This window comes from Micropterus salmoides, unplaced genomic scaffold, assembly GCF_014851395.1.
Source record: "Micropterus salmoides isolate LMB-PRFRI ecotype aquatic unplaced genomic scaffold, ASM1485139v1 Ms_hic_scaffold_21, whole genome shotgun sequence".
In the NCBI taxonomy this organism is placed as follows: domain Eukaryota; kingdom Metazoa; phylum Chordata; class Actinopteri; order Centrarchiformes; family Centrarchidae; genus Micropterus; species Micropterus salmoides.
The window spans coordinates 1,904,882-1,918,958 of NW_024041262.1; the positions used below are offsets into that span (position 1 = coordinate 1,904,882).

General features: G+C 39.5%; 1 protein-coding gene across 7 annotated transcripts in view; it reads left to right on the plus strand.

The window, feature by feature from the left end:
• The window catches only part of exoc6 (exocyst complex component 6), a 62,174-nt gene that overhangs the window by 21,918 nt on the left and 26,179 nt on the right, over positions 1–14,077 (plus strand). For 4 of the 7 annotated variants that reach the window (XM_038735171.1, XM_038735172.1, XM_038735177.1 and 1 more), the window contains exons 6-19: positions 1,359–1,412; positions 2,799–2,949; positions 3,037–3,198; positions 3,305–3,373; positions 3,929–4,012; positions 5,565–5,611; positions 5,759–5,879; positions 8,262–8,333; positions 8,444–8,541; positions 9,675–9,780; positions 9,989–10,098; positions 10,219–10,330; positions 10,422–10,556; positions 11,045–11,224. In XM_038735171.1, coding sequence (XP_038591099.1) covers positions 1,359–1,412; positions 2,799–2,949; positions 3,037–3,198; positions 3,305–3,373; positions 3,929–4,012; positions 5,565–5,611; positions 5,759–5,879; positions 8,262–8,333; positions 8,444–8,541; positions 9,675–9,780; positions 9,989–10,098; positions 10,219–10,330; positions 10,422–10,556; positions 11,045–11,224 — 1,501 coding nt within the window. Of the gene's footprint in view, positions 1–1,358; positions 1,413–2,798; positions 2,950–3,036; positions 3,199–3,304; positions 3,374–3,928; positions 4,013–5,564; positions 5,612–5,758; positions 5,880–8,261; positions 8,334–8,443; positions 8,542–9,674; positions 9,781–9,988; positions 10,099–10,218; positions 10,331–10,421; positions 10,557–11,044; positions 11,225–11,997; positions 12,028–14,077 lie in introns of all 7 variants that reach the window. The other 3 variants (XM_038735176.1, XM_038735170.1, XM_038735173.1) reach the window with 1 other exon arrangement.

Sequence of the window (14,077 nt, forward strand, 5' to 3'; positions counted from 1 at the left end):
ACAAGGCAGCATACTCATTGAACCAAATACAAAAGTAAACATTTCCTTTGAACACCAACACCCCCAGTACCGGAGGCAGCACGCGATTTTCGCGCAAGATGCAAATGGGAAATTCATGTCTGAAACTAGTATTGCATCACCCTGTGCATGCTACACACCTCTGTGAAGCTAGGAGGCTCAGCTAGAAGCTCAAACCAGCCATTTTTATCCATACCAAACACACATCAAACACCAAGCATCTAAAAAAGCTTATATAACAACATAAATCGCTCTGTAATCACTGTACATGGCTGCAGTTCTAAGCTTCTGGTTATCTCTAATCACAACGTATCCTCATGTCCAACCTCTCAAACCAAAGCTAATCTCCCCCTGAGATTAGTTGTAAAGCTCACATCACTCAAATCACCAAAATTACAGTCAAAAAATCAGCTTATTTGTTACTAAAAATATCTCGGCCGCCATCTTGATTATTGTGCAAGACCTGGGAGTTGTGTGCCTGCCTTCTCTTGCCTTTTCTGCAGAGAGGGGAAGTGCCGCTTTGGCACAACCGGTCTTGTAGGCGACTTGTAGGAGCTACGTAGACATCCAGGGTATCAAATGAAAGGTCTGCTCAAGCCGGATCGATTGAATGTATAATTACAATTGCATTCCAAGTCTATTAGAATATATACAGTTGCATTATAATCTATCTTATGATGGTTTTGATGTTCCATTGCATTAAAATATAGCTTTTTTACCAGGCAAGGATGAAAAAAATAATTTTACCATTTAGACTGTTATGGTAAAATAAATATCTTGGATTTATATTCCTAGCTTCTGACCTTTCAAAGGAGAATTATGCATCTAGGCCAAATAGTCGAGGAGTTATGCCTGATTCATTTTGGGTATGTTATTTTAGGCGCTTTTCCTGGAAAAGGGTGGCTGTCCCCACCAGAGGTTCATAATTTAATATCTGTCTCATTATTTGTAATTGTCCCTTCTGTTCATACACTGTAACTTCTCACTTATTTTGACAAATTAGCTTCCGATACACTTGTACACTTGAAATGTATTTATGCACAGAATGAGGACTGTGGATTTTGTCATTTGAAATGGAAGTGCATTAGGAAGGGATGTGCCTAATGGCCAGTGTGAATAGGAGGAATGACTACAGCAAGTAAAACCTGTTTATAAGGGCACTTGTATATAAACTTTAATTTAAACAGGAAAGTCTCATTGAGACACAGTCCTTGATTAACAAAGGAGTACTTGATTAGTGTGTTAAGACAGATGAAAAGCTGTGAAACCTTTTAATGGTTGTGACTAAAGAACAATAGCTGTGATTATATCCTTACTGAAACTACCGTTTCTTTCTACAGATACTATGCTGCATTGAAAACAATGGAGCAGCTAGAGAAGGTCTACATCCCCAGGTAGGATTATATCATCAAAGATGATATTTACCCTCTGTAGGCTCTGAAAAGTTTGTAAATTCTAGACAGCTTGGATTAAATCTGTGACTTCCCATAGAAAGCTCTGAAACCACGTCTACAGCATAATCCACTTCTCCAGTGTGTTATTTTTTTAAAATCACTAAAATATATTTTATTTATTATTCATTAAGTTCTCCTGACAATGAAAGAGATAACCAATTTTAAACTGAAACTATACCAAAGAGCAAATATACCAAAAAGATTTATTTCCCTCCAGGTTTACAGGTTGGTCCTGAACAAGACAGAAAGCAGCCGCATGACCCACCAGCTTACTTTAACTCTTTTGGTGTCACTTGTGTTGGTAGTTGCTGATCAATATGATACAATGATTGAAACTTCATTCCCATTTTTAAAATGTACTATCAGATATTGGAGTTGTGATGCAGTTTTGCAAAATGTAAATGATGACCTAATGCTGCGCTACTATCTTAACCACATGTAATTTCTAATAATCCAGTCTTTCTATTTTTATTTATTTACTGTTTATTTGAGAAGGGACAATGTACATTGATCAACATTAAAACAAAATGTAAATGTACCCAAGTTAGCCACAGGCTAGTTTTATTTTACACGTCTAACACACCCAGAGCAAGATTATTTTTCACTTAGAGTCGTGTGTTTTGGCAGTATTGAGAAAAATATCTGGCTCTTTAGCTTCACCATGTTCACCAGCTAGTCTCTAACTGTGTTTGTGTGGTGCTTGGCAGGTAGTAAAGAGTGTTTAGAACTTTTTTGCAGCTGCCTGCTGCTTCTAGAAAGGAGGTTGATGAGAGTACTGACACTGCACCACAACCGTAATGTTGTGGGCCATAAAACCAAATTAGAGCTGATGGGGGCAAAAACATTCTATAGAGTTGAATGGTGGGTGATTATCTGTGTGTTTGTCACTGTAAGGGACAGCTTTTACATCACACAGTGATGCATTGTCGGATATAAAAAGATATGATTAGGGCAGTTTAATATTATTTTATATATATATATATATATATATTATATATATATATATATATATATATATATATATATATATATATATATATATATATATTTAGTCTGTTCTCCCACTCCAACAAGCTGTTTTTACAGGATTTACATCTCATTAAAGAAGCAATTGTGTTCAGTCTATATAAAATAAAAGATAAATCTCAAATAATGTGTTACCAATAGAGCCCTCCTGCTGGTAATGTTGTGGGTGTTAGTAGCAGGACACTGATTCGTAGGTTGATAGTCTTCTCTCATTGGATTTGGTTAATTTGCCAGCTGTTTTTTTAATCTATAGAATTAGATAATGCTGATTAGATTGGATGTTTGCTGTGTTCCCCATAGGGTCAGTCAGTACAGGTTCTGTCAGATCATGGCTGAAAACCTTCCCAGACTGAGAGAGGAGATCAAGGAAATCTCCATGTCAGACCTCAAGGACTTCCTGGAGAGCATCAGAAAACACTCCGACAAGGTTGGAGAGACTGCCATGAGACAGGTATGAGAGATGTATTTAACAATGACCCCAATAGCAGTGTAAAGGTATATCAGCTCATTGATCTGGTGTGTGTGTGTGTCCCTCCAGGCACAGCAGCACAGGACCTTTAACAGTGCTGTAGCCAAGCAGGCAAGTGTGGGCCACTACACCAAGCCTATGTACTCCCTCAATGGACGAACACAGTCTCACACTCACAACGGCCTGATGGTGGATGACGACACAGGAGATGAGGAAGAAGCTGATGAAGAGGTGATCATTTTCATTGGTTGATGTGTTCAGCATTGCTGAATGACTGTAGAGAAAATGTTAAAGAAATACTTGACAGGAATCATGTTTCGTCTTCTGTGTCTGAAAGGTTCTTACAGCTCAGGACCTGGTGGACTTCTCACCTGTCTACAGGTGTTTACACATTTACACTGTGCTGGTAAGTGAATCTCTGTCTCTCACGCACACCCACACAGGCCCCATCCACAAATGGGATCATAGCAGTGACGTGGTGTTGCAGCATTAACCTTCAAGAATTTAACATGATTAATGAATGACCTCTTCACTGAACATTTTTGTAGAACCTCTGCTCTACTGAGGCAGCGAGCTCTTTACTGATGACACAGATACTAAAAGGTTTACAGACATGTTTGAGGACTCGATCAAAAATGGGTTGAAAGCTGTATCTGCATCTCTGCATACTGAATATTACATTTCACTCTTCATTTGAGTTTGATCAGCTGCATTCAGCTCAACTCATACAGCTACAACATAGCTCGGAGAATATTAGATGTACTGCTCTCATGTTAGCTGGCATGGTAAATGGCGCTGGAGGCACACATCATCTTTTGGAAAAGCTTTATTTTCTTTTTTCGCACAAAAACATTAAAGTGATGGCTTGTGGCAGCAAAAATAATCTTGATCTAACTACTTATCATTGTCAGTAACTTTTGGAGATGTTATTAAAGTCCGTTGTATTTCTCTGTGTCTGCAGGGTGACAGAGAAACATTTGAGAACTACTACAGGAAACAAAGGAAGAAACAGGCCCGTCTGGTACTGCAGCCACAGGCTAACATGGTGAGCAACACACAAACAGGCTCTGATGACCTTATGGTGCTTTCAGACCAAAAGCGAAGTGAGTGTTTGGGGCGTTGAGTTTACATACAAAGTCAATGCAAAGACGCTTAGAGCCGCGATTTCCTGCCTGATGGCCTATCAGTGTTGAGATAGTCCGTACATCACCGAGGCTTCAGAGGGATGTGTGGAGAGGGCCGGGCAGAGCGGGAGATTGAAAATCTGCTGGCCGGCTGAGAGCTGCTAAACTTGGGGGAGAGGAGCAGGGAGCAGTGCTGCAACCTTTGGACAAATTAAAGGTCGGTCAGATTCTGCTCTGACAACTACGCTGTTTACTCGCGGGAGGCGCTCGGAGTAAACTGCTTTTATTAAATTAGCTTTTTACTTAAGTTTTTGGGATTTCAACATTGATTTATCTTCACTGGAGCTTCCGTGCACATCCGGTTCCAGTGTTGTTGTTAGCGGCGTTAGCTCTGTCGGACTACGACTTCATATTTATATAAAAAACGGACAAAACTGGACATTACTTGGAGAAAAGAAAGCGAGGAGGATGAATTACCTGGTGAGTTCAAAAAAACATGTGTCTGTAACTTTATTCCAGCTATCATTGTACTTTACTGTGACCCATAGCCCTGATCGATCCGAACTCCATTCAGAAAACAAACATTTTAGAAGTCGTTGTCTTGCTGTCTTGCTGACAGACCTGACAAAGCATGAATTCATATGTTTAACAAATCTGCATCATGTTGTAGTTAATATGGCCTCAGTTTAATCCTCTTATTGCAATTTAATCACAGCAAAATGTTTACTTTGGGTTCATACAGCTGTAGTAATGGCAAGTTGTGTTTAGTCACGTTAAAATCGGCTTCTCGCGTTGTGTGTGAACACTTGCAGTGAATGTACTCGCGAGGGAAGCACCGTGAGGTGAAAATTCGCGTTTGGTCTGAACGCCGCATTACAGCCAATCGCTAATATACTAGCCTTATCAGGAAACACGCATATAATGCATTTTTATGAAATTCAAAACAACCTCATTAAATTTGCTTTGACCCAGAGAAAGTTGTTAGCTAATTAAAGTGAATTAACAAATAAGGCATTATGTGTAGAATTTGAACATTTCTATCTTTGTTGCCCATTTTGCTATCAAGACACCACTGTAAACAGCAATGCATGGTTCTACTTGCGTGCACTTCATTAGATTATACCAGGACAGCCCAGAAAGAATTTGCTCTGCTGCTCTTTATATAATTTGAAAGATTATATAGTTATATATATCTGTCTATATGTGTGTGTGTGTGTGTGTATATACATATATGTGTGTGTGTATATGTATATAAATATATATATATATATATAAATATGTCACATCGGCCCCTGTGAACGGGCACTGCACTAGTACTTTAAATTAGCTGCCCAATATTAAATGCTAAAATCTCACTGAACACATCAACACTTACAGTTTGCAAAACAATCCTTGCTCACAAATGCAACACCCCACAATGATAACTTATATATTTTATGCATTCATGTACTGTGTGTGTCTTTGTGTGTCCAGCATGAGACAGTGGAAGGCTACAGAAGATACTTCAATCAGATTGTAGGGTAAGCTGTTCCTCCCATTTTCACTTCATTGTCTGAATACAGATTTTTATCTTTAACATTACATTCTGCTGACTGTGTCGGTTCTGTTTGTTTCAATTTTACATAAATAAAAGTATTGAGATGTGTGTGTTTTCTGTGTGTCGTCAGGTTCTTTGTTGTGGAGGACCATATCCTCCATGCCACACAGGGGCTGGTGACCAGAGCTTTCACTGATGAACTGTGGAACATGGCCCTGTCCAAGATCATCGCTGTGCTCCGCACACACTCAGTAGGCTTTCAGACAGACTCATACACACATGCATGAGCACACACACACAGCCAGCAGGGAGTGGACTGTGAATGAGAAGGAAACTGTAGAGAGTTAATAGAAATAATAGAGCCTGCTGTGGATCTATTTATCCTGGAAGAGCATTCATTCACTGGCTGATACAGACACACAACACTGTGGAGGTCAGTGCACCCACAACACACTAATGATGTCACTCTCAACGGAAGAGGTCAAAACACACATACGCATGCAGCCAAAGAGGAGGTCATTGGGGCCTTAATGAGAGACAGATTGCAACAATAACAGCAGATTAAGAAGGCATATTCCTGACCACTGGGGTCCAGTCAGTTGTAAATGACCTAGAGGATTATGCTAACAGGCCAGAGAATGGGTCGCACAGTGTGGGGTGAAAAGACTAACAAAGGCTCTGGTCTCCCCCCTGGCCTTCAGCCCCTCTTTTGGGCCACGGCACAGGCAGCTCCACACTGCCTGGGTCCTGCCTTTACAACTGCAGTATGGTCAGCCCACAGGGAGAAAGTCTTTTCAAACCTGCCCATGAGTCAGTCCCCTTATAAATCAAATAATAAAAGGTATTCATACTGTTAGTTCTGACAATGTTTTGATAACAAATAACAAATCGCTCACAACTTTACCAATTCTGATCATCATTAATAACAACAGATTAAAAGAGTACTCTTATAATGGTACATACTGCACAACTAGCATTTAGCATGGATCAGAACATGGTAACTAGACTAAGAAATGGTCTAAACTGGTGATGTACACTCCTGCCACTGCTGTGATTTACTGCTGTATAGTTCAGTCTCCAGCTGATTGATGCTATGTGTGTGTCTGAGTAAAGAAAGAGGCAGGCCGTCCCTGCTTTACATCAAGTCTCAAGCTGCGTTCGTTTACTCTGTTGATTTACACACTCCTGTGTTTGACAGTATCCTTGTGTCAGTGTTAAGGGACTCAACTCTACTTCTTTCAGGGTCATAAATCACTCTAGAGCAGTCTAGAAAAAAAGGAGGGGCTTGATTGACCCTTGGCTAAGCCTCTCCCCCTTAGTTATTGTTGCTACGTCTGTCAAGCTTTCTATTCATTTATGTCATTTTTGTAACAATGAAGCTGTGTGTGAAATCATTTTTTTTCTCACTCATTTACTATTCCCTACATAAAATGGAATAGTGAATAAGTATTTTATAAAGAACAATGAATTAGTGTTTTTCTTTACGGTTTGAAATTAGTCTTTAGTGCATCATTTGTATTTTTCACAACTTTTAAATGAGAAGCTGGACTGTTAGCAGAAAGTCAAGTCAAGAAAAATAATGCTGTATAAGTAGGGAGTGACTCCAGACAGAGGAAGACAAAAGCAGACTCTTTGTCTGCTGAAGTGCCAGCCATCGCTGGCAGCAGCAACTTTGGCAAATGTAGCTAGCCATTCAACATTAACTCTGAGTTTGTGGGAAACTCTGCTCCAGACTTTTTAATGTCTTTGGCATACTTGTAATAAATTGAGAAACCGACACAAGTGCCATCAGTGTAAAGATGGAAAGATGTCGTGCAACGATGGCAGAAAGACTAATGGCTAAAGCTAATAGGTCCTAGACAAAAACTTATCATCTTCACCAGTAGAAGATATGGAAATACAGGAACCGAATCGTATTCCAGGTCAGAGCTATTTAGTATTATTGTACAAGGTAAAATATTAGATCAGATTTAATTTTCCTGTTTGGATCCTACTACAACATACTTGGACCACCACTAAAAATGTGTTATTGTAAGATAAACTTTGAGGACGATGACCAGCTCATGTGTGGCGAACATATCTTGATTCCCATACTCTGGTCCTAAAAACAATGATGAACGATGAAGAAGAACACAGCCACTAACAAAACCTGAAATTCAGATAAAGTAGCATTTAGGACTGACCCCCTCACAGCTTTTTTATGTAATAATGTGTTTAGCTAATGAAATGCAAATTCTTGGCTGTGAAAGTAACACAAGGTTACTGTTGTAGCTAGTAGTTAGCCAGACATGCTAAAGAGAGTGGCTTACATTTGAGCAGCAAACACACTGTTTAATCAAGGCCTTATCTTGTGTTCTTTTTTGCTCAGGGGAGGGGTTTAACCAACAAGCATTTGTTGTTTAAATCGATGAATTTACAGAGTACCTTAACACAAACTCTGCTACTTGCCGTAGTAAATGACTTTTTAGTACATTTTAGAAATCTTCATGAATTTAACAACACAGTGCTAAATACAACTTATTAACATTTCTTCATAAATTATCACTATATTATTGTTGCTTCTGCTGTTATACATTTTTCCCCACATGCAGTTTTTGAGTGTTGTTTTGATCATTATCATGTTTGTTCCCAAGTCATACTGTGATGACCCAGACCTGGTCCTGGAGCTAAAGAACCTCATAGTCATCTTCGCTGACACACTGCAGGTCGGTTCAGTACTGTACTTCATTTGAATAGCTTGTGGCCTTGAAGTTTGTAGAACAACTGCGGTGAAGACGATTGTCTGTATGTGTGATGTCTGTGTATGTGTGTACAGGTTTATGGTTTCCCAGTGAACCGGCTGTTTGACCTACTGTTTGAGGTCAGAGACCAGTACAATGAAACTCTGCTGAAGAAGTGGGCACTGGTTTTCAGGTGGGCTGTGCTGATTTGACCGTCTGTAATTGCATTTCTGTTGGTCATTTTACCTGTGAGATAATCACATGAAAGCTGGTGTGTAAATCTTTAATTTATTTAATTTCTTGCACATTCATACATCATTTCATGAAATTGAACAAATGTTTAAAGTTGTGTATCTTGAGATGTTTCTGTCAGAAATATAGAGTGGTGCAAGGAGAAGACAGTGCAGTCTTAACAGGTCAAAATTCCAGCGTTTCATGTAGTATACAGAACATCTTTATTGTAAGGCCAGTGCAATGACCCTAATGAAGGCAACAAGTCAAAACTTGCCTTTCTCTTTCTTTATACTAATTCTTTATACTATGTGTTGCCAGAGTTTTTACCCCTTAAAGAAATGATCATTGTGCCAATAATGTCTACTTCTGTTTAAGACTAGAACTGCCATGGATTGCAGTATATCTAACACTGCCAACGGGGAAAATTTACCTGCTATTATAGTGCATTGATTTTGTGATTATTTCTGCTACATGTTGCTCAAACACATTTTGCTCAAACATTCTGCACTTTGGTTGTGCATTTCACACAGACAACATCCCCGCACTTCAGGCATTTACAGAATGTTATATTGTGTTAGCATTGTGCCTTCGCCATGCAGGACCTTCTTCTGTGCTCTACTGCATCTGAAGGGCACGTCCACACGCGGTGGCTCTTTTAATGACATCCACTCTGCGCTGTTTGCTAAATTATAAACACAGTTTGAATGTAAATGCAGCATACAACACAATACATTCTATTTAAAAGAAATTATTGACTATTCATAGTTTTCAGTCATGTGACATGCAACAACATGACCTGGAGAGCAAAACAACAACCAACATAGCGGCTCACACCGCGACTCCCCCGTAGAGAGACGCCGCAAAAGCAGTCAAATTTTATTTGGATCACCTTCAACTTAAGAAAAAGAATGATATGAACACAAACTGCAAGTGTTGGGCATATCTGATCCATATAATGTTACAGCCTCCGCTGCTGCATTTCTACCGTTAAAAACCACCAGGAACTTTGTGGATGAACTTTGAGAATAGATTCTCAAAACATTGAATATTCATACCAACAATGTCAGTGTGCACACTTGTTTTTTTTCACAGGGAGATCTTTGAGTTGGACAACTATAGTCCCATCCCAGTGGAGACAGAGGAGGAGTATAAACTGGTAGTCAGCCGCTTTCCTTTCCACGATGCTGAGATAGAGAAGGTAACAAGTTTTACCTTGCTTTACAGGTTTTGTCGTCTTGTGGGACATTTGACGTTTATTTTCTTTTAAGTCTGTAACTGAGAGTTGCCAGTGAACCAGTTTATGTCGACATGAACAATGAATAAGTCTTGAAATTATTTACCTGGTATTAGATGATATGAGTCATTTAATAATGTTGTTTTGTGTGTGTGTGTGTGTGTGAGAGCAGCAGGACTTTCCAAAGAAGCTTCCAATGTCTCAGTCTGTCCCTCAGATCTACACACAAGTCAAAGAATTCATTTACGCCAGCCTCAAGTTCTCAGAGTCACTACACCGCAGGTTGGCCTCACTGAACAATTCAGTATGTAGAGGTGGACACCAAGACACTTCTGTGTGTGTCTTTGTTGTCCGACTGTAGAATCTGTTCTTTTTAAACATAAACTTTGTTTGTGTATCCAGCTCAACAGAGATAGATGACATGTTGCGAAAGTCAACAAACCTGTTGCTGACTAGAACATTGAGCAGCTGTCTGCAAAACCTCATCAAGAAACCTCACATAGGACTGACCGAGGTAGGAACAACACTGCTTTTACTGATCACACACAAACACACGTCACCTACACCTAAAGGATTCAGTCCAAAATGTTACTTTTCTTCTGTAGCTGGTGCAGATCATCATTAACACCACCCACCTGGAGCAGGCGTGCAGGTATCTGGAGGAGTTTATAACAAATATCACCAATGTCTCCCCTGAAACAGTGCACACCACAAGACTCTATGGCTTGTCCACATTTAAGGTAAATGTGAATCTAGTGTGGATTCTTCTTTGTGTCTTTTTTTGTGTTAATTATACTGTTTGTTTCTGGAATGATGTGTTTTGTTACTGCTCTTCATTATTTTCAAACTCATGCAGACTGGCCTTAAACGTTGCATATTATTCTTTGACCTTGGTGCTGCAAGGCACTTCCAGGACCTGGTGACAGGCTGTTCTGCTTCTCCAAATGGAACTACTATATTATCCTCTCTTGCACTGTGTTGGGGAGTATTGCTGTGTATGTGAAGAAAGTAGTAAAAAGCTTTTAGTGTCTCCAGAGGGGGCTGTGTGATGTCACCGTCAATTACGGCTGAAAACAACAAGTCTGAAAATGAAAGAAATCTGAGGGTTCGAAGTTACAAAGAAGTGAGCTTACCCAGACCTCCGTAGCCCGCTGCTCATCTCTGCTAGAGGCTGTGTATTTAGTCCTGTAATGTCTAGTCAAAGGAGCTTATAAAATATCTTTCCCAGGATGCTCGTCACGCTGCAGAAGGAGAGATTTATACCAAACTCAACCAGAAGATCGATGAGTTTATCCAGCTGGCTGACTATGAATGGGGCATGGCTGAGTCAGACGGTCGGGCATCTGGATACCTCATGGACCTGATCAACTTCCTGCGTTCCACTTTCCAGGTCTTCACACACCTCCCGGTGAGTCTGACCCTCCTGCTAACCTCTGACCCACTGAACCCACAGCCTTTCTCTTGGAACTGTGGACATTGTCTTGGTTTTTTGACTCATTTTAGCTGCTTGAAAAAGGTTTGTGGCAGTGGTGAATGTGCTGGTGTTTTTGTTGATAATAGGGATGTGATCATTCTTTTATTTCCTGTTTTCTTTCTATTTTCCCTAAACCCCCAACTGTTCTGCTATCATTTCATCACATCCCTATTAAAATGTGTATAGTGTCTGAATGTGAATTGTATGTTGCGTTGGTGATCTGGCCATGTGCATGGTAACTGTGCTGTTCCTGACTTGTACTGCTTTTGCACACACTGACATTATCTACAACAAAACACATTTGGTGATATCTGAATGTGAAGGACTTGGTCAGTAAATGTGTGTTTTGGCCCTGAAAGCTGACATCTACAGTCTGTTCAGTTCTGCTCTCAGTGGGCCAGTTGCCTGCTCTTGTCTCCAACATCTCTTTTCATGTCTTGAATGAGTCCCAGCTTATTCCGTCTTTTGTTTTTCAAGATTGTCACTGTCTTGCCATCCACACCCCCTGTAATAAACAGCGCTGTAACTAAATTGTTTTACTAGAAGTTTTATTCCTTGATTAATTTGACTTGTCAAGCATGCAAGATATCTCTCGTTGAATTTACCTCCTCCTGTCCATTTATTGTTGCCACATTTCTTTTCCTGTCCTTTCCTTCTTTCCCGCCCCTTCTTCCATTTTTGGTTGGTTTGGGGGTGTCCCTGCTCAGAATAACAACAATGACCATGCGTCGATGTCGGTGAGTATTCCTGCCTGGCTGTTACAACACTATGCTGCCATTCTAGAGGCAGAGGGGAGGTGAAAAGCATGCTTATGTTTGGCTGTGGAAGCTCCACTACTCCAGGCTTGTTGGTTGTTCTGGCACCTGTTGTAACCCTTAGGACACTGAAGGACAGTGTTTACATTTGCGTTTTAACAATAAATACTCTAATCTAGTGGTGGAAATGGCCATGTTTTACTGGGGGAACCATACTTGGGTGTCGTTAATGTAACATTAAAATGTGTGTCTAAAATATGTTTGACAAATTGTTGTGTTAAACTCGTGTTTAGGGATGGGTATTGTTTGGTTCTTTATCAATACTCTAAAGTAAGTGTAGTTTCAAGAGTAATGTTTACATCAACAAAATCACTATATACTCTCTAAATACAATCAACGCTTTCTTCATGTTCACATGTTTACGATTGTTGAACAGGTGTATTGATAAAGTATTGGCTTTTTATTCGCAGAGGTTTTATTACACTTCCACAGTAATGAGCGTAGTTGTCGTCACCTCAGTAATCTTGGAGTTACCGTCACCTGGTTCATTTGTCCAGCGCGGCCTCTCTGCTCTGCTGTTCACTGACATTGCTGTGTGTGTGTGTGTGTGTGTGTGTTGTAATGTAACATATCATAATCACAGGAAAAATATGGTGGGTCGATAATGGTGGGTCGATAATGAGTTGAGAGTTTACTGCGTCATTTATTCAACACTTAAATACCCTGAAATCAAAATCAATGTGTATTTGTTTTTATTGCATATGCCTTGCACTATATGTCACCAGTACACCAGCATCTGGCCCAACAATGATAAAAAATGTTGTTTTGTAGGTATTCTTGATGGTATTTTAGGGTTTGTCATTTCCTGGAAAACGATTTTAAAATGTTGATGACCCATCCTGCACTCAGAGGCGTGTATTAGTTCAGAGACTCATTTAAAGAAAATGAACAGCTCTTATTGCACCAGTCAAATGTTAGCATTAAGGATGTTAAATGGGATGTTGTGGAGCGCTTACAAAGATATCACAAACACTAACTGTAATTTACAGATCCATTCAAAGTTTCTGTTCGATTTTCAAACACTTGAGGTTGGAAAGATGGATATTAAGTTGAAAAATACTTGCTCACAAAAGAAGCCAAATCAAGAACATCTGAAATCGTGGGAACGCTCACAATGCTTATTTGCATTGGAGCTATGAACATAATGCCCCGTGTGTATAACTGTTGATTGAGCCATGTGTTGGAGTACTTGTGCTTTTTGTTTCATGTGTGATGTTTTGCAAAGAACACAAGTTCAATTAATAGTACTATAAATGGTCTCAAACACTTCTGTGACATTTTTTATGACCCAATGACAATTTGACCTGGTAGGATGTTTTTTATATTCACGGTAAAGTGAGAGTTCATGAAATCTCTTCAAGTGTGATGTATATTTAAGAATTGTTCCAGTAGTTGTTTATTAGGCCAGGGGTTGGGAACCTTTTTGCTTTCATGATATTGTTATTAATTAGATTAATTAAACAGTAGTGTAATGTGTGCTTTGGTATCAAAACCTGCATCGTGATTGAAACGCCCCCTCAACCCTCCGCAAAAGAAATAAATACATTTTTTAACATTATACCGCCCTGTGAAAGCAGGCTTTAATCCCCACTGACATTATTATTATTTTTAAATCTACCTACTTTGCACCTGCCGGGGACACCTCTGGTCACTCACTGCAAACGCTTAGCTAGTATGGGCCTCTACAAAACTGCTTGCTCCTCCTTATTAAAGCAAATTATTGATGCAAACTAATCCTTTTAAGCTGATGAGGAGACGTTTCTTTTTGGATTTTAATGTACAAATACTCATGTTGCCTATTTTTTATATTAATGTCTACAGATAAATTTACATTTGCCATAAATGTAAAAGCACTGTGGAGAGCATCATAACCAATCAAATTACTTTACCCAAAAGGTTGTAGTTCCTCCCCAGTAGACTGATCTTTCAGTGTTGTTCATTTGTTTATTTATTATCTGCTCTACCTTTTCCA